The sequence below is a fragment of the Argentina silus genome, assembly GCF_951799395.1.
Source record: "Argentina silus genome assembly, chromosome: 20".
NCBI lineage: Eukaryota > Metazoa > Chordata > Actinopteri > Argentiniformes > Argentinidae > Argentina > Argentina silus.
This window is the reverse complement of record NC_139674.1, coordinates 10,010,509-10,029,978: the sequence shown is the minus strand read 5'-3', so window position 1 is coordinate 10,029,978 and position 19,470 is coordinate 10,010,509. Positions and strand designations below refer to the sequence as shown.

Genomic DNA, 19,470 nt, shown 5'->3' with positions numbered 1-19,470 from the left:
GACTTTTAAATAAATTATATATATGTATAGTCATTGATTCTTGAAGAATATAACTTCTTAATGCCTCTTGAGCTTGGTTCAGCCTCTGGTTATGATTTTATGAACTTGTTTTACTCTTGCTTGTCAACAATGTAATTGTAAAAAAAACAAACACTGTATAGCTTTGAAAACATGGTTATAACCATAGCTGTTCTTTCTCTATCGTTATAACAATCATTTTTGATTCAATAGATGTTCAGTCTTTGCATCCATAGCTCCATCTATTAATTTGAGAATGGTTGGGGTGACCGCTTAATTGTTGTTTGAATCCCAGATTGCCACATTAATTATCACTCCTGTCTATTACTGCCAAATTGTTGTGTGTGGGAGGTATATTCAGTCTGGGTATTCTGTTGGTATGTCAAGTTAAGTTGTCGTATACTGCCCTCTAGTGGCTGGTGTGGAAATATCAAGTAATTGCACTAAGTCAGCGAGGGGCAGGCGGAACTTCTCTCTGCCAGCTGAAGAATATCAATGAATTAACAGTCTTTGTCTGCTAGATCTGGGCCAAACATTTGGAACAGGGTCGCTTGATGTGCCAGAGAGTTGCATGTGCATGGAGACGGATACATAAGTGGAAAATACAGTGTTTTTCAAATATCTATTCACACATACTTTTGTATGTTGTTCGGAGTGAAAGAAAATGCAGTTTTAGCTGTTGAGCTAGAAAGAAAAAATCTCCAGGGGAAGGTTTAATCTAGAACCGTACGGGTTGGCGTTGTACATGACCTCAGTCAAATCAAGTAAAAATGGACCCTGGCTACGGCCCTGCAGGACGCTTATGAAATAGGTAAGCTGTTATCAACCCTGATTCTTTCTGGACCTCCGCGCCGACAGATGGCTCTTCAAGATTTCTATCCGACTCTCAACGCCCGAGTCCCTGGCAACCCGACGCTCTCCATGCGACAAAACGCTCCAGGGACGGTTCCGAACGTACCCAGGTGATCGGGGCGCACAGTGCGCCCAGGAACGAAACGCTACAACTCTTGAATAGGTACAGTGTGCTAGAATGAAGGACAGACAACGTAGCTACGTCCCAAGTATATAGTGCACGCATGTTGCAACTGTGGGCGGAATTGTCTTTGCCCTTTTCGCAGAGGTTACTTGTTGTTTTATCGCACACAAGACAAAGGTCAATGAATATCTTTTGACATAATTCTAAAGTCCATCTTGCGTTTCTGCCGTCTAATTTGAATACGCGACCGCAGTTTATGTACCGACAGTTCAGTGATCCATTCGACAGTCCAGTCTTTTTGTTAATGCCTTATTCTGTCTTGGCATTTGGTATGTAGCCCAACTTATCTTTTCATTTAACCGAACTGTTTTCTTCCGCATATTCTAGAGTTCGGTATGCGACTCCCCCTGTAGCGAGAGCAAGATGAGGGAATGGTGGCTTCACGTGGGTTTGCTGTGCATACCTCTGATAGCGGTGTACCTGCACATCCCTCCCCCTCAGCTGTCCCCGGCCCTCCAGAGCTGGCGCATTGCCGGCTCATTTTTCACTTTTAGGGGGAGCAACATCTTCTACAAAGGTAAGTTCAACACAAATGATGATGGCTATAGGCCTAGGACACTTGAGTTCAGTGTTGAGGTCCTGTCATGTGTTTTATTCAGTCTTTTGTCAACCAAAACTTGCACTAGTCATACCTTGAAATGGAACTTGAAGTGGAACTCTCCCTATTTTCCCCCCCCTCTTCATCTGCACTGATCTAAAAAGACAAGATAGGTGAGAGCAATATGGGGGAAGCTTACCTGGACCGTTGCTTTCACCTGTCCAGTTCTTTTAGATCAGTGTGATAAAAGTAAAACAATTAAGAAAAAAAAACCATGACGTGCCACTTTCCATTAGGATGTTGTGTCCTCATCCATACCATACTGTCATTATATGAAGGTCATATCTGACACAACTGATGCTACTTTCTCCCACTATGAACTCCTCAGTGTCCCGCGGTGCATTGGGGAGCTCTGATGTTGTCATTCTCCTCCATGGTTTCCCCACCTCCAGCTACGACTGGTACAAGGTAAGCTGATACACACACCACACACACACCACACACACCGTTGTTCAAGTCCACAGAGGAAACTAAGTTAGAGTGAAGCTTATCCTGTTGTGGTTTTGTGGGCAATGGCAAGCTCTCTTTGAAAACAATTGACTACCAATATGTTTACATAGTTTAGCACAACGAAAGTATTCATAATTGTATACATTTTCTGGCAGAAGGTTTGAGCAGGTATTGTTCGATAGGGGCATGTCCAACAGATGTTGTTTGTGTTCTGTGTCCTGTAGATATGGGAGCCCCTGAATCAGCGCTTTAACAAAGTCATAGCACTGGACTTCCTTGGCTTTGGCTTCAGTGATAAACCTGTAAGGCCTTTTCTGTTCATCTCAGCAGAACTGAATGATAATGCTTTAATTCCTTTCTCTCTATCATATACATCATATCATATTCTATACTAGAATACAGTAGTGCTGTAATGTTGCTCTAGCCAGTTATGACGTTATTGATAACAACCTATAATGCTATTTGCTAATATAATGATCCCATTCCCCCTGCCAGAGGCCCCACAGGTACTCCATTTTCGAGCAGGCCAGTGTTGTGGAGGCCTTGATGTCCCACCTGGGACTGACAGAACAGAGGGTCAACCTGCTCTCCCACGACTATGGAGACACTGTGGCTCTGGAACTGCTCTACAGGTGTGTGAGCGAGAGTGTGACAGAGTGGACACATTGCTTATCATTTTATGGAACAGATTAGAGGATTCAATGTTCAATGTAAGGTCTGAACAAATGTGCTTTCGCCAGGCTTATTGGTCATTTTCTCATTGCTGAGACAAGCTGTTTACAGTCTATGGTCTATTTATTTGTGATGACTTCATCACTGACACCCTTTGTATCTCCCACAGGAGTGACCACAACAGAACAGGTCACCTCACTATCAACAGCCTTTGTCTGTCCAATGGAGGTACAGCACCATCTCCTCTCATGATTGGTTAATTAACACAGGGTGGGGTGCAGGGGGTTCAGTGATTTATAGATTCTTATAATCTGAATCATCACCACAATAGTTTACAATATAAACAAAAAGTGGTAAAGTAAAAAAGGTGACGCCTTAAGAAACAATATTCTTGCAGCGTTTTGCTCAGATGTCTTTATGTCTAGTATGTGTATTTTTCCCTGTATCAACAGGAATCTTCCCTGAAACGCACCATCCTAGATTCCTTCAGATGGTCAGTCAACATTTTCTTGTCTCCTTTTATCTGACTAGGTTCAATTCCATGTTGTTGTTGTTCTTATACTGTAAAGCTATGCAATCACTTTTGATTGTATAGCAAACAATTGTACTTGTTTATTCTGAATCTGCCCTCTGGTAAGAATGAAGGGGCTGTCATCATGACGTGTGTTGAGTAACATATATGGTGTCTCCCACACAGCTACTCAAGGACTCTAGCTTCCTGTCTCCTCTTCTGACCCGGCTCACCAACTACATGCTCTTCTCAAAGGGGTCAGTGCCTAAAAGCATCTCTCAGGACACACAAGGACTATATATTTGTGTGTGTGTTGGGTTCGAATTTCAATTCACTAAATGCACACGGTCAACGTATGGAAAAATATTCAAGGAAGACAAGGGGAATTTTGTATGAATTAGAATTTATATAAAAGCAATAAAGAAATGTATTGTATTACTTGTGTGTTTACCCCATGGTTGTGTGTGTGTGTGTGGCAGGATCGGTGATGTGTTTGGACCATACACCCAGCCCACAGACGCCGAATACTGGGACATGTGGACGGGGATCCGTGTCAACGATGGCAACCTGGTCATGGACAGGTACGCTCGCTGGGTTGTCAGACCTCACTAATCAAACACCCAGAAATATGGAATATACAGAGCTCTGATTGATTCACTGCTGACACAGCTGATTTGATCCAGGGGTGTCATTTGTTTGGTAGTTTAGTGAAACCGTGCATAGACTCTGACCTTAGAGCTGGAGAGGCTAATACCCCCAGGAGCCTATAAGCCCATCTGTGTCTTGTTCAGCAGTGGGGGTGATGTGGGCATCCCGAGATGCTCTCCTTAAGTCGGGAATTGGCTGGCCCAACATTCCGGGTAAACAACGTGACAATGCGCTTAGTAAAAAGTAACCAGGCAGACAGTTTATCAACGCGACAACCCTGAAAAGTTGGGGTTTATTGGGAGACAGCAGCGTATATACCCGAGTGCACAATGCATCTCCTTTGTCCGGGAGGAGGGGTGTAAACAGCATGTGGTGCTGATTTGTCTGTGTGCTGCTGTAACCTCAAACCTTACCATTACCTCGCTACTGGCTGGCCAATTGACGACTGTGGAAGTCTGCTTTAATTAAGGTTGGGGTTCATGGAGAGAAAGTGGATCACTGATTGATCTGTAACTGATGTGGTGGTGATGATGCATCCTCCCTCTCCACAGTATCCTGCAGTACATCAACCAAAGGCTGAAACACAGAGAGAGATGGGTGGGAGCCCTCACCTCCACCTTCATCCCATGTAAGTAATGTCACACAATATTGATGTTTTAATGTATCATCCATGAGACTAGGCAAAGATATTACCCTTATTAATACATAAATACAAATCAGATCTTTGTGTGTATCTCGTGTAAATTACTTGATGTGTTTTGGCCCATAACAATATTCTCATCTCTTAAAAATGTCTAAACTGTGCATGCACAATGAGTGACTTGTAAATGGTAAAAAAAATCTTCCTCCTAGCCTCCCCAGAGACGGGGTGACTGTCACTGAGGCTAAGCTGCTTAGCGCTAGCTAAGCTAATACCTCCAGGAGCCTATTAGCCCATCTGTGTCTCGTAGTCCAGTGGAATGATCTGGACCTCCTTAAATCTACTCCCTCCCCCCCCCGCCCCCCTCTAACCACTCTACACCCCACTCTCCCTCCTTGTCTTTCAGTGCACATGATCTACGGACCGTTGGACCCCGTCAACCCTCACCCCCAGTTCATCCGTCTTTACCAGTGAGTACCTTCACTTCCCTTACCACCCTGCATGCTCAAACAGAGTGGTGTTATCAGCCTGACTTTCCCCATGATGAATATGATTTAGTTCCTCTCCTGTACCCCTAAACCTGTTGTCCATCCACTTGCAGCAAACTGGTCCAGAGGTCCACGGTTTCGGTTCTGGATGAGCACATCAGTCACTACCCCCAGCTGGAGGACCCCACCGGCTTCCTCAATGCATACTTCAGCTTCATCCACTCATTCTGAGCAGTCCCAGCACCTCTGTGGGCCATGGAATGTTCTCACTGATCTGGTCTTCTATTGATATCAAAGCAATATTTATGCAAAAGTCCCAAGGTATGTGCAGATTTTGAGAGAATTGTCCCCACTGCCTATCTGTCCGTTGTGAACAACCTAGATTTTCTGTAAAACTTCTATATGAATGGTGTTGATTTGATCACGTATAAAACCTTGTTCATTCTTGGTATTGATATCGCCAAGTTTGACCACCTCAGCTGTACAAGACTGATTATGAAAACAATTAATGAATGCTGCCTTGCATAGCAGATTCTGTTTTTACAAGTTACAATACTAAATTAGAAAAACTCAGTGACATGACAGATGCCTAATGTTATCAAATTCCTAAAGTGAAGAAACAGTTGGATTTGTACAAGATTACATCTTAAGTATTTTGATATTTCTACATTCTGTGTATGAAGAACATACAGCACTGACAAACCTTTTCAAATAAAACTAGTTTTATAAAAACGTCTTCACCCGAGTCGTATCATTTAATGACGTAGACCATAATTAAAAGACTCCATCCTTGTGTACTTCATTGGTCAATATTTATTTTAATCGATAAATCTGATAGACCAATCACGGGTAGATAAAGACCAGGTAGGAGTGGGGTAATCATAGGCAGATACATAGGCACAGGTTCAGATAGGAAATGCAGTGAGCATGTGTTGAAGGGTGCCAAGTACAGCCAATGTGTCTCACCACGACATGTTGGTAGCACAGCTGAAATGGATAACACCAGCAAAACATGACTCTACATACAAATAATAAAAGCAGGGAAAGAGCATTGTATGAGGAACAATGAGAAAACAATTAAATCAGAATTTGTCTTGAGTGTCGTTGTTGATGTGTGTGGTTAGATTGGCACGTGCCTCTGTGGTGGGACCCTCTAGCCCACGGAGGCCAGGATGATGTCTACGGCCGTCTCGTCACTGCTCCGCACTGTCACCTGCATGGTGACGCCATCCGCCAGGGCCAGGCGGGAGCGCACCAGCACGTCATGACCTCCCCGGAACACACCTGGAGGGGCATAGCACCTGTCAGTCTTACTGGTGTGAGCAGAGAGAGACAGACACACAAGTAGAAGACACTTCCTCCACATAACCAATGACAGGGGTTTAGACCATGTACCCACCAGCGAGGAACAGGATGTGGGAGTTCTTGTTTTCAGGGACCTTGTCTGAGCGCTCACAAGGCTGCATGCCCAGGAAACTGATGATGTTTCCTACGGCCTCTGTATGGGACAAATACAGGAGAGACACATGTTATACATACAATGCAGACACTGACATTTTATCCACAAACACTCAAAGAAGACAGTTTGCCTAATTCTCACAGTATACATTTTTCTTACCACAAATGGTTTTATTTAACTGGTGTGTCACGAGAATACTCTGAATTTGGGTTGGTTTTAACAAAATTAATCAAAAAGCATATCTACGATATATACAGCTAACATGGGTTATGGCTTTGAAGATCATAATGGACATTACCGTCTAGGGTTCTGACGGAAGCCAGCGCAAACGTCTCCTCCTTCTCAAACTCGTCTCCCACCTCATCCCACGCCGCCGCAAAGTTGGGCTTCAGAACCTTCTGGATGTGGTCTGCTACTGTCACCTCTAGGTCCTCCAGCTGGGATGGATAGAGAGGAGAGGAAGGGAGGAGGAGGAGAGAAATGAGGAGGAGCGAGGCAGAGGTCCGTCAAGAAGAGCATTTAGGAGAACGGTAAAAGTAGACTGGAGTATATTCTTTAAATAAGCGTGTTCTAGCGACCGATGGTCAGTGCATAGTTTGGCCACGTACCACGTATTCGTCATCGTAACCGTCGTCGTCAGGCTCGCCTGTGTTGGGGTCGCAGTCCCGCACGAGGTATTTCATCGTACAGCTGAACGTACAGGACACTGAGAAGGAGCAGGGTAAAATAGAACATTAGAGAATATTTTCAACTTTACATTGACAGATCTTACCATAATGCACCCACTCACAACTATCTACCCCCAACTTAAAACCTCCTCCCTCACCCCCACCCTGACCCCTGCTCACCGGCTGTGGGGTCGTCTTCGGGCAGTCTGACCAGGCTGTAGCAGGAGCCAGGCTGGCTGTAGGCGAGGTTAGCTGCAGGAACGTAGTGCAGCACCTCGTACGACTCCGACGGCTCCATCTGCACCATCACCTGAGGAGGAGGAGAGGAGACCATTTATATTAGTGCTTCTACAAGGAGCTCAAAGCTCTCAACATTAGAAAATGTATCTGAGCCAGCAGGCTCGACCCTGTAGCACGTAAAACCCTAACGTGTAGCATGGAGGAGACAGAAGTTGCCCCCCACCCACTGATACAGAGACAGATTGTTATTTTTCATGATCAATGATTAGCTAGACCAGGGTGATGCAAGGTGAAGCCATTTTGTACCAGAGCGACACAGCCAGCCAGCCAGCCCAGGAGGTGGGTGGTGTCGCTGTGGCCTACCTTCTGGAGGAGCTGGTCGTTGAGCGTGTTGGTGCAGTCGAACTGGAACACCATGTGGCGGGAGAAGGTGTGCTTGACGCAGCGCACCACGTACTCCGTCTCCGCCTCCGTCAGCTGCACCTGCTCCGACGACTTGAAGAGCGGGCCCAGGCTCTGGAACTCTGGGATAGCCGCCAGTTGTTCTGTTGTGGAGGGAGAGGAGGGGTGCAGGGTCTTTGAGTGATTGGCATGGCTACTGTTTCTGTTTGCTCCCATATCACACGAACAACGCCAACACAATTCACTGGGATGTTTAAGCTCCTCAGGAGTACAGTGGTGGTCCAGTACAGTGAACATACCCTGGTAAATGTCTTGGCGCGATGGGGCGAGTTTGTCTGGAAGCTTGCTGGTAGCAATCGGGGCCATTTCTGAAAGAAACGTGGAGAGGGAAAAAAGGGTTGGAATGTTATCAATTAATCAATCAGTCAATTAGTTATTATAGTCCAGTTCATACTTCAGAAGGGATACGAACACAAGTTGACTGCAAATCTATAGTAGAGTAGTATGAATGAATAGGGTAGTAAGCTGTAAAAGAAAGACAGACAGATGAGCAGTTGTGTCCATACCTGACTTCTGCTCTGTGATGGGAGCGGTAGCAAGGGGAACGGACTTCATGTCGAAGGCTTTCTCTGTGGGCTCCAGGGTGTACTGGTGAAGAGACTTCTCCAGACCAGGAACCGACACGGACAGACCTGAGGGTATAACACACACACAACAGAAATATGTTGAACAAAGTAAAAAATTACCACTATAGGTGAAATCATTCATCATTGGACATCATTATTTTTTTTCTGGTCACATGACGGAATCACAACCTGGTCGTGTCACATGATCAGGAACAATTCCTGGCTTCGGAAATGGTGACTATGCATTCTGAATTGTGTATCAGATCAGTCAATGTATTTTGCTAGTGTTCAGAATAAGATTGTGTGTGTGTGTGTGTTCAGCTCACCATTGAAGATGTAAGCAGCGTTGAGGGCTTTCTGCTTCTGCTGCAGAACGTTCATGTAGAAGGTGGCTCTGTCCCGCACCTCATCATCACTGTCCATCATACACCTGGAAGAACACGAACAAACAAACAGACACACAGGTCAGATACAGTACAAGGCACCCTTTACAGTACCAGGACTGTGACACTGTTTGACTGGGAGCCAGGGAATGGAAGCCTACCTCTGCATCAGGACCAGCACGCTTGGCAAAAGATCGTCATTCTGGGCTCCGAATTTGGCCAGGGCACTGACCGCAGCTAGGGAGGGAAGGAGGGAGATGGGGAAGGAGGGAGATGGGGAAGGAGGGAGGAAGAGAGGGGAGTATACGGGTTAACAAACCATTGAGGATTAGCAGTGAGAAGGCATAACAATGATTCATATACAAACACATACACACCCACCTGATCTCAAAACACACACACACACACACACACTTTGGTAGTTTCCTCACCGGCTCGTACGGCCTCACTCTCCAGCACCACGCGGTTGAAGATGAAGCGGATGTATTTGGAGGGGGAGGGGGTCCGCGGGCCCTCCTTGCCCAGCAGGTGCAGGATCTTGGTGGCCAGCACTGTGTGTTCACAGTCCTCGATGAACTCACACAGGTGGGCCAGGCCCGTCTCCTTGCTCTCAGGGTTCTCCTCGATGATGCTGATGATGCAATCCACGATGGCCCGCTTGTACTCAAAGCCACCCTGAGGGGAAGGACAGTGTGTGTGTGAGTGCATATATACATAACATAAGCACACAGACATAATTATACACATCAATGTTAGAAGTAACTCACGTCATCTCTGAGCATGTTGGACAGGAAGTTCATCATGACACTGTGCTTTCTGGGATACTTCTGACACAGGGCACTGATGGCCTGCACCACTACCACCTGGAACACACACACACACACGTCAGCTATTTAAGCCTAATATGACAATGAAAATATGGTCTGAAAGACACAAACTTCATAGATTATCATTACTAGCTATTTGAGTTTACAAACTAATTTGGTTTGATCACTTATTAAATTTCACAGAATAAGGGACATGTATTCTTGTGTATCCTTGCCTGCTTTAGTGTACACTCAAATGTTTAGTTTTTTTCTGAGAGGAGAGTATCATTGAGGCTATCAATTACATAATGTTATCTCATTGCCACAGGGGGAAAAAGCAAACATCTCTCAATTAGAGAAGGCCTTGACGAGGAGGACAAGGCCAGGCGTGGGCGAGCTGAGGGAGTCATCGTCTACCTTGAACTCGTCTGAGATCTCGGAGACGAAGGAGGAGATCTGCTTCATGAGGCGGTCCACGCTGCTCTCGCTGCCTGTCTTCAGCAGCGTGGTGATGGCCAGCGTGGCGATGCTGCGGTTGGAGTCTGTGATCAGGTTCTCCAGGTCCAGGTTGCACGCTGTCACGGCCGACGGGTGCTTCATCGCCACCTGGTGGACACACAGAGGAACATTTTCATCTAAAATAATCACAATTTATAAGATAACCTAGAAAAGATTCATAATCTGTATTGATGTGTATTACGACTGTATTAGTCTGTTGAGGTGATTGCTGAAGTTCAATAACATGCCACAACACAAAAAAAAACTACATTTTTTTTTATATGCTGGTGTGTGTGTATGTATGTATGTATGTATGTATGTATGTATGTATATATATATATATATATATATATATATATATATATATATAGAGAGAGAGAGAGAGAGAGAGAGAGAGAGAGAGAGAGAGAGAGAGAGAAGTAGTATGACATGTCAGTAGTAATTCAGAATATACAGGGGTTAAATAATAACAGAAGTGGTTGACTGGGTGTACCTTGTTGAGGGTCCTGACTGCTGCGTATCTCAACGCTGCCTTGGGGGAGCTGCAGAAGAGTTGGAGAACTAGAGAGAAACACACACACATTCAGTACAGCGACACATAAACACACTATTCATACACACAGTCTCCTCAGGTAGACTGATACAGCTTTACGTTTACACCTACATTTAGAGAAGAATGAATATATATTACCAGACAGAGAAAGCTTGAAAGAGACAGAGCATGAGTGAAAGAGACAGAGAGACAGAAAGAGAAAGAAAGACAGAGAGAGACACAAACATACAGACATACAGACAGACCTGAGACAGCGGGGGCCAGCTCTCTAGCAGTACAGTTGGGCATGTGGACGATAGCAGAAGCAGCCTCGTACACCACCATCTCATTCTTGTTCCTCAGGCAGCTCTCGATGAAGTCAAACAGAGGGCTGTCGTGACTGCAAACACACACACAAAATGGAGAAATAAATAAACAAATGGACACTAAAGGGAAAAAGACCAACACCAGGATTTGTATGTATACATGTAGTGTAAGAAATGTAACATGCTATGTGGTCTGTCATCCCCATGTTTTGAATGTCTTAAACTTGTGACACATGTCCCCAGGGAAATCAACTCCACACAACACAATTGAGTTGAACTCAAACCACAAGCTGATGGTTCCACCCACCCTCCCTCCGTCTCTTCCAGCAGCTTGCTGGCGATGCGGATCAGCATGCAGTAGGCGAAGGGGGACTTGAGACCAGACTTGGTGAACTTGTTGAGCATCTTGGAAACGGCCAGGCGGTCATTCTTCCTCAGGTGGTAGAGCAGGCCAAGGGCGTGGTACTGGTGGGGCAGAGAGGGAGAGAGGGAGGGAGAGAGAGGGAGAGAGACAGAGAGAACAATGTTATTTTCAAGCAGTAAGTGGAGGAAAGTGTGTGTGTGTGTGTGTGTGTCCTCTCCCCACCTGGACCATGATGTTATCGCTGGAAACTGCTTCCTGAGCCTCGTTCACCCAGCGCTTTACCACGTCGTAGCTCATCTTCACCATGTGCTGCGGATGACAGGGGACTACATTACCCACAATGCACACCAAACACTGCATTCATTCATCGTCTATTCATAGGAGAACCATGTAAACAAGCTTGACTCAAGTCTTACCAGTGAGGAGACGAGTGCTGAGCTGGACACACTGGGCACTTTGTCAACGATGGCCTGCTTCATGTATCTCTCAATAGCCTGCAGCATGGTGGTCTGGAGGAAAGAGTTCAGACATACAGCGTCAGTCACCAGAAAGCATTACCTCAGTTCAATGACGGTCATACAATGGAAACAGGACAGTGGGAAGGTATAGACATTTCTTTGAATGAACAGAGAAAACACAGCCTAATGAAAAGTCAAGTCTAGGTTATCTGGAGGAGTTGGAAGAGAGAGAGATTTACATCAGTGATCCTGCAGAGAGCTCTGATGGCGGGTCCTCTGTACACATCCTCCTTGCCTGTCATGTCCTTGGTCAGGCTAGAATACACACATACAGTGCCTTAGAAACCTTCATATGGTGTACATTACAATACATCTGGGACCAAGGAAGTGTGATGGTAGGTAATACAAGCATGATGAACAAGGGAAAAAAACTGGTTTCAAACTGGTTTCAAAGTAGCTGTGCTCACATTAGTAATTAATCCCAATATAACACACTTTATATTGTACTAAAGTACATTGTCTTAACTTTATGGAGATCTAAGGTCTGCACTCTGACAGACAGTAAACATCAGAATCCTGACCTGCTGGTGACAATGATGACATCCTCAGAGATGTTGGCCATCTCCTTGATGGTCAGGTAGCACATCCTTCTGAGGGTTTGCTGAAGGGGAATACAGAGACAAGATCAAAAGCAAATCAACACGATAAAAAAAAAAAAAAAAGTCTTTAGACAACACTTGTCCAAATATGACAGGTAGAACTAGACGGGCCATTGATGAGCCTCACATCGTTGGACTGGAAGAGCCTGGTCATGGCGAAGAAGGCCTCCGTCGCCTCTGTGGTTCCAAAGTGCTCCCCCTGGGTAGAACACAAAACATTTGTTTACATACAGCAAGAGGATGTGAACCGGTTTGTTTGAGAGCTTTGAGGTGCCTCTTACCTGGTTGAGCAGGTAGATGATCTTGGTGAGGATGTGGAGACATCTTCTGGGGTTGATTGGAGTCTCGTTGAAGATGCGAGCCTAGTTTAGTAAAAAAGAAAAAAAAAGAAAAAAGAAAGACTTAACTTATTGACGCATAGCAAGATGAAACTATTTCCAACCCCAATCTAAAACATTTTATTTTAATTGCTGATCAAACAAAGTGTGGGTTATATAAAGTAAAGCTATTTAGTCCCAAAAAGTCCTCAAAAGTAGACATATGCATAAAAGCCATCAAAGGAGACCGTGGTCCATGGACACACTGACTATTCCACATTGTACAGACGCAACAAGCATGATGTAGTCTAGACATTGTACCTCCTGCAACACTGCACTCTTCTCAAGATGCTGGAAAGGGTTTGATCCACTCCCTGTATATTGTAGAGGAGAAAATAAACACTATTAAGCAGCTTTTAATGATATGTCATTGTGGATTTATCCGCAAAGCTAGATTATCATGCACCTGTGTTTCCATACAGGACATTGCAAAACATTTGAAGGACACTGACCCAACCTATTTATGCCACAAACAAAAAGGTGCAATGATGTAAACCCTGCAGCTAGCTGTATAACCTAGCTAGCTAGCTAGTATCACCCTGCAATTCAAATGTACTCACGACATCATACAGCCATTCGGGAAAACAATGTATTAGTTAGCTGACACAGCTAGTTAGCACACACAGCTAGTTAGCATACAAAACTAACTGATAACATCAAACACGAATTCATGATTGGTCCAACTAGCTATAGTAACTTGCAATATTTTACAAAAGAAATGATATGCACAATTTCGCTTAGTTGTCATCAATGTATCTGCATGTAAAAGTAACATTTAGTTAGCAAGCTCCCTAGCAAAGCAATCATCAATTAGCATGTGTTATCAACCCGAGCTAGCTAGCCAGCTAGCATCAGCACTCAACGACGTTATCAATGCTTTATTTTTCATATTGGTATAAAAGTAATAACATATTGATACGAAGCATATATTACCAGACTCTTCGTCCTTCTTATCAAATTTCTTTATCATTGTTGAGGAATGTTTTCAGTGCTGATTTTGTGCGCGGTGTTCAACCTCAAACATACGAAGCTGAAAACCACTTCCACGTCGCCAAAACGTCAAAATGTACCTTCCTCTCTGCGTGGCCACGTCCACGGAAATCACGTCAGCCCAGGAACTGCAGTAGACACGACTCACCAGTAGAGGGAGGAAGCTACACACGGCACACACTGGATGGGCGTCTGTAGCCTGGTTGTACTCAGATGTATGTAATCAGATCACAAACATAAAACATGAACAATTCTGACCAAAAATGTTCTGAAAGAATCTTTGCTAAAATATATCATTTAAAAGTAAGATCAAAGATCACATTCTCATTGTGTGTGTGTGTGTGTGTGTGTGTGTGTGTGTGTGTGTGTGTGTGTGTGTGTGTGTGTGTGTGTGTGTGAGAGAGAGAGAGAGAGAGAGAGAGAGAGAGAGAGAGAGAGCTATAGCTGTGGACTTGTTGTAACCTACTGTATATAACTACATATATATGGTAGAGTGATGGGGTTTTCTATTTTTTATATTGCTATTTTATTGAAGACAACATGTTATCCATCTGCTTTTATTTATTTCAGGAAAAAAATAGTCCCTTTGAGTATAAAAATAACATACATTTCACGATCAGACATTTACCATGCATTTACCTTGAAATAACCATAAGCAGGCATAGCCTAGGCTATCATTCTATTGTATATTCACAGTTAGGCAACAGCTTCAATCTTTGTTTGATATAGCAACATAGTTTACTCCGCATCATGCGTGCGAAATTATCTTTCCTGCAGCAATGTCTTGGGTTACCAATGCAACATGGGCAAAATGATGAGCAAATAAAACAGTTTTTAAATGACTAGCTAATTTCCTTGAGCTATCCTCCATGCTCAATTAGCTTTTAGGGTTACAATATCTATTAAATATTCAATTTCAAAGACGCACTCCATGCGTAACATGTCATAATATCAAAATGAATAGGCTATTTTATTTCATTTCTTGCAGTGAATAAACTAATTCGAAAATATTTAAGTTATTCCCAATTGAACACTTTTGGTAGCACATTTTGGCGTGTAAAGAGAGTCACAAATCGATGCGTAATTCAAAACATCGGAGACCTTTTATCATTTGAACAACATTAAGGGAATTCTAAAAATGTATTCGTGCTTAGAACTAATTCAATAGTAATTTAGAAATGTCTAGCCATCTCCATGATGTTCCCAAGTGTTTTAGATTTATGTTGGCTTGTCATTCTCTACGAGAAGGCAAACCCGTGCGTTAAAGACACACACCAAATGATCATACAATACTGAATATGAAGGGTCATTGTACAGAAAAATAAAACTTCCAGCAAACTTTATTCGTCAAGTTGACAAAGTGAAAATCTATATGTCAACAAAAAATGGCATTGATAATCAAGGTGTAACGGCTTCACTTCTTTCGTCCAATCTGCGCCATAAGGCGCGCGTTATCGGCCGCCTTGGCGCGCAGGTTCTTGGACTTGGCGATGTCAAAGAGAATGTTCATGATGTTAGTAGGGACATCTAGAGACAGGGTGAACTTGCTCCGCCGGTCACTCTTTGCGCTATTTTGGAACATCTTACTCCTAAGTTGCGTCTGGCTGAGGAACCTGTAGTTTGAGCCGGCGGGGTAAGTCCTTTTCTCCCGCGATTCCGCGGAGAGAGTATCCGCGGGGTTGAGGAGAGAGCCCCAACTATCCGACATGGAGTCGCTCGGAGCGTCGTTCCTCTGGACCCCGTCAAGTATCTCGTTGTCGCAGAGGAGGTTGGAGTCGGTTTGGTATAGTCTGAGGCATAGGCTGGAGGTTGGCGCGCACAGGACGGCGAGCATGAGCAAGGTTCTCAGGAACGACACCATGCTTCTAGGTAGCCAACGAAAGAATGGTTAGTTCTGTTGTCAATAACTTATAAAGTCATGAAATTCGTGACACATAGCTTGGTACTAGAGAGAATTTTGCAACATGGGGGAAATGTGTCTGGTTCCAGGGTTAGAAAAACACCCCATTGAGTGTCCAAATGGCCTTTTTAAATTATTGCCAAAAGTTTAAACATGGTTGATGATCTATAAAAGGCATTTATTCCTCGATTTTAGAGGAATATTTAGATGCTTGAGGTGCATATGGCATAGAGCAAATCATAAACTTACCAAGTTCCGTGCACTTCCAGAGAAGACCTTTTGCTTTGGAAAATCAGACAAAAAGAAAAAGAAAAAACAACAACCTAGATAACAATTTTTTTTCTGAAATATCGGTAATCCCTGCGTTTTAAGTGTTCTCTCTCTCTACTCTGCCACCTAGTTTTCTGTGTGCTTGCGCGCAACGCCTGATCACGAGTTTGGCTAGCTTTCCAGTTCCCTCGGAATTCATTTAGTAGGAGTCCACCAAACCGCAATCGTGCGCCAGAACTAACGTCACAAGGTTGACATTTTTGGTCTCCTCTCAGAGATCACATTGGCAGTGATAATACGTTGATTGGGTGTGCGAGCGGAGGGGATTTCACCACCCCTTCTGACTATATTTTACCCCCGATTTAATTAATAAAGTCTACAATTATTGTATTAGTTGCTTTAAAGTTTTAACTTATGTCCTCCAAAGTGATATTGTGTCTTTATTTTAAGAGCATGTCGCTGGTGACAAAATAATTCATTGTAATACTGTACTTTGACGCTATAACTTCAGCACCATGGACAGTTCTATGCGCACAAAGCTTGATGGGGGCTCCGATGGGTACATATTGTGCTTTAAGTGGGTAGAATAGAGCACTTAGAAATACATGGGGCAGGGAAACCAAATCATGTATTTAGGGACTTTTGCAGCAAGGGCAACTACCTGCACTAATAAGGCCAAGTAGGAATCAGGGAGAAATTAGGGAAAAAGAAAATGAACTATTTGTCAAAGTGGGACTACTTCCTGAGTGGACACTATATAAAACAGATAATCATAGATAACAACAGTTAATGATGTTGACACACAGTAGGAGTAATCACTTACCGTGACACTTCCTCTCCCCATGGATACACTGTCTTCCCCCTTCCCCGTAATTGCTTCCAGAAATTGTTGGAAAAATTAATTGTGCTTCAGTCTACCCTCACTCGTACTCTCTCTCTCTCTCTCACACACACACACACACACACACACACACACACACACACACACACACACACACACACACACACACACACACACACACACACACACACACACACACACACACACACACACACAACAATGTCCTTCTTTAGGTGGCATGTGGGATACTAAGAGTCGTGACATGGGTGGATGTATAAGCAAGGAGTCTCTAAATTGCACATACATGGAGGGGTACTGGATGTGCTTCACATAATATGCTGGGTGACTGAACCTTGCTTTGTCTTTGGTTTGGAGACAATATAGGTCTACAGTCCAAAATGCTTAACTTCTGCATAATCATCAGGTATTGCACATGCCTTCAAGCCTGCTTGCCCTTGTGTCACATTGTATTACGTGTGTGTGTGTGTGTGTGTGTGTGTGTGTGTGTGTGTGTGTGTACGAGAGAGAGAGAGGCTGCAGAGCCAGAAGAGTGTCATTTTTTCCTTCACCAAGCCCATCCCACCCGCACATCCGACCTCAATCAGGAATCCCCTGCTACCCAGCGTCTGTCTGGCGGTATGTCCCCTGACACGGCCCTGTGAGCTCTCGCTGGGCCCTCATCTGGCTCTCAGCCTGCATCACGGCGCCCCCTGCTGCCAGGACATATGTACTGGGGAGAGGCGACGGCAGGCTATCAGCCACCGAGGGCTTTTTTTTACGCCTAAGACGTATGGGGAGAGAAAAGGCAAGATTGAGAAAAGGTGGGAGAGAGATTTACAAAAAGGGGAGAGAGAGGGAGAGAGAGAGAAGCTTAATGAGAGATTCAGTGGCCTCCAGTGTGCAGGACATTCTGTCAGAGTGATAAAATAAGTATTGAGAGGAAGCCAATGTAGCAACATTTAGACTGCTGAAGATGCCAAGCTTCATAGTAGCCGTCCAAACACGAGTGCAAAAGAGGTCACGATGCGCACCCACACACATTTACTTGCCATCACACACACGCACGCATGCACAGACACGCGCAAGCGCACCCACACCCACACCCACACCCACACACACTCTCAAGGCCATTCAAATATCTGTATCTACTGACTCAAAAAGGCACAGAGACACTTGTTATGTGATTTACTGGCTTACATTAAAAAAAAAAGTCAATAAACTCATTAACATCGATTCACATACACAGTGCCATTGGTGTATAATCATGTTTCAATACATTAGAACCTTACTTTTGACTATCCTCAGGAGCAAAGTAACACATTATTGGTTTATTTTTCAGTAGTACAAGGACTTGTAAGTATCTATATCCCAATAAGTACAACATGTATCACCATCGAATCAGACCTGGGTCAAATAGTATTTGAAATCCTTTGAAATATTTTGAGCGTATTTGGAATTATTTAATTCATTTGAACCCAGGTCTGCATAGATAACACTTTTGTAGAATGTTTTAATTTGAAAATACAATATGAAAAACATATTCATAACATTCAAAAGGTGAGTTCAAAAATACTTCTAATAGTCCATTCAATACAGTATTAAGCTTTACCCACACTTGCTGGTAACAACTAGTTTACTTTAAATACAAAAAAACAGAGCAACACGAAAAATGCAAACATATTACAGTGTTTCATTTACAAAAAGAATTGTCTTGATTGGTAGTTGCTGTCTCACCTTCTGAGCTCCAGAACTGTAAAGATATAACATATTTTTCTCCCACAATTCACTTTGTTTTGCTTGACATTCTTTTTTATTGGGGCTATGTTCCCATTCTCTACCCTTGTCCCCCAAGTGTGCACTCATTCACCGCCAGCATGAATTAATGTTACCTTGTACTAACAGGAGTTTCCACCGTGCTCCTTACACCAATTCATTCCATGATGGGGAGTGATATCTCAGTGGGACCACTTTGGGACCACTATCTCAGTGAGGTCAAACATCTGATCATTCTGATTCCCTACATCTTCCCTACTTCCCTAACGTTCTATAATCTTTCAGATTGGTTCCTTTCCTCTCCCTCTCTAACCTAATTTAGCCTCTTCGATTGGTTCCTTACCTCTCCTCTCCCTCCCACACCACCTCTGGCACTTGTGTTTGGTTGCGAAGCGGTTGCGGTTGCCCCCGCAGCCCCCGTACACAAACGGTCTACACTCCCCGGAGTGAGGATGGTAGTACCACAGCAAGACGTACTCTGAACACTCCCCTTCTGACATGGGCTCCAGGCAGGGGTCAAAGGTCAAGTCTGTAGGAGAGGGTGGAGAAGAGGGAAGGAGAGAGAGTTCATGTAGAAACAAGAGTTGGAGGTGGAAGAGAAGATTGTAGCAGACATGTTTGTGATCTATCTGTGCCACACGAAAGAGACAGGAAGACAAGACATATTTGACAAATTCCAACACACACGCACGCACGCACGCACGCACGCACGCACGCACGCACGCACGCACGCACGCACGCACGCACACACACACACTATGCTAATGTTGGTGTGTCTTTGGTCCATGGATTAAAGTGTGATCTTATCTTTCTCACTGTGCCCCTTCACTCTTTAAC

At 44.1% G+C, this 19,470-nt stretch overlaps 3 protein-coding genes across 4 annotated transcripts in view; 1 reads left to right on the top strand and 2 right to left on the bottom strand.

Moving 5' to 3' along the window:
- The first annotated feature begins 916 nt into the window (after window positions 1-916).
- mest (mesoderm specific transcript) lies at window positions 917-5,776 on the top strand. 2 transcript variants are annotated; one of them, XM_083691796.1, is made up of 12 exons: window positions 917-1,033; window positions 1,382-1,571; window positions 1,981-2,060; window positions 2,327-2,404; window positions 2,598-2,734; window positions 2,944-3,002; window positions 3,227-3,267; window positions 3,472-3,542; window positions 3,765-3,866; window positions 4,485-4,561; window positions 4,980-5,043; window positions 5,175-5,775. In XM_083691796.1, exons 2-12 carry the CDS (start codon window positions 1,418-1,420, stop codon window positions 5,290-5,292), a joined length of 981 nt encoding a protein of 326 aa, XP_083547922.1. In that variant the 5' UTR covers window positions 917-1,033; window positions 1,382-1,417; the 3' UTR covers window positions 5,293-5,775. The 2 variants fall into 2 exon arrangements, with proteins under 2 accessions (XP_083547922.1, XP_083547923.1); XM_083691797.1 differs by lacking the exon at window positions 917-1,033 and adding an exon at window positions 1,043-1,171 and having other exon boundaries at window positions 5,175-5,776.
- A 110-nt stretch (window positions 5,777-5,886) lies between these two features.
- copg2 (COPI coat complex subunit gamma 2) lies at window positions 5,887-13,924 on the bottom strand. Its single transcript, XM_083691795.1, has 24 exons — window positions 13,793-13,924; window positions 13,121-13,173; window positions 12,764-12,844; window positions 12,610-12,681; window positions 12,405-12,484; window positions 12,063-12,138; window positions 11,782-11,874; window positions 11,588-11,674; window positions 11,309-11,466; window positions 10,942-11,075; window positions 10,637-10,704; window positions 10,063-10,251; window positions 9,607-9,702; window positions 9,271-9,514; window positions 9,001-9,076; window positions 8,783-8,886; window positions 8,397-8,522; window positions 8,130-8,198; window positions 7,792-7,973; window positions 7,369-7,498; window positions 7,129-7,226; window positions 6,819-6,957; window positions 6,461-6,559; window positions 5,887-6,345 (listed from the first exon to the last, which is right to left on the bottom strand). Exons 1-24 carry the CDS (start codon window positions 13,827-13,829, stop codon window positions 6,215-6,217), a joined length of 2,622 nt encoding a protein of 873 aa, XP_083547921.1. The 5' UTR covers window positions 13,830-13,924; the 3' UTR covers window positions 5,887-6,214.
- A 1,339-nt stretch (window positions 13,925-15,263) lies between these two features.
- col7a1l (collagen type VII alpha 1-like) overlaps window positions 15,264-19,470 on the bottom strand; it is a gene marked incomplete at both ends in the record, with an annotated part of 53,430 nt that continues 49,223 nt past the window's right edge. Inside the window, 4 exons of the mRNA XM_083691884.1 lie at window positions 15,264-15,714; window positions 17,480-17,641; window positions 18,595-18,610; window positions 18,977-19,162. Of these exons, the coding sequence (XP_083548010.1) occupies window positions 15,264-15,714; window positions 17,480-17,641; window positions 18,595-18,610; window positions 18,977-19,162 (815 nt within the window). The remainder of the gene's footprint in view (window positions 15,715-17,479; window positions 17,642-18,594; window positions 18,611-18,976; window positions 19,163-19,470) is intronic.

Excerpts from the sequence above, each read along its gene's own strand:
- mest (XM_083691797.1), top strand. The coding sequence starts at position 1,418 with ATGAGGGAATGGTGGCTTCACGTGGGTTTGCTGTGCATACCTCTGATA. Across the intron at positions 2,061-2,326 it reads CCAGCTACGACTGGTACAAG|ATATGGGAGCCCCTGAATCA; the intron begins GTAAGCTGATAC and ends TGTGTCCTGTAG. Across the intron at positions 3,543-3,764 it reads TACATGCTCTTCTCAAAGGG|GATCGGTGATGTGTTTGGAC; the intron begins GTCAGTGCCTAA and ends TGTGTGTGGCAG.
- copg2 (XM_083691795.1), bottom strand. The coding sequence starts at position 13,829 with ATGATAAAGAAATTTGATAAGAAGGACGAAGAGTCTG. Across the intron at positions 12,682-12,763 it reads TCATCTACCTGCTCAACCAG|GGGGAGCACTTTGGAACCAC; the intron begins GTAAGAGGCACC and ends TGTTCTACCCAG. Across the intron at positions 10,705-10,941 it reads GCTGGCCCCCGCTGTCTCAG|TTCTCCAACTCTTCTGCAGC; the intron begins GTCTGTCTGTAT and ends GTTTCTCTCTAG.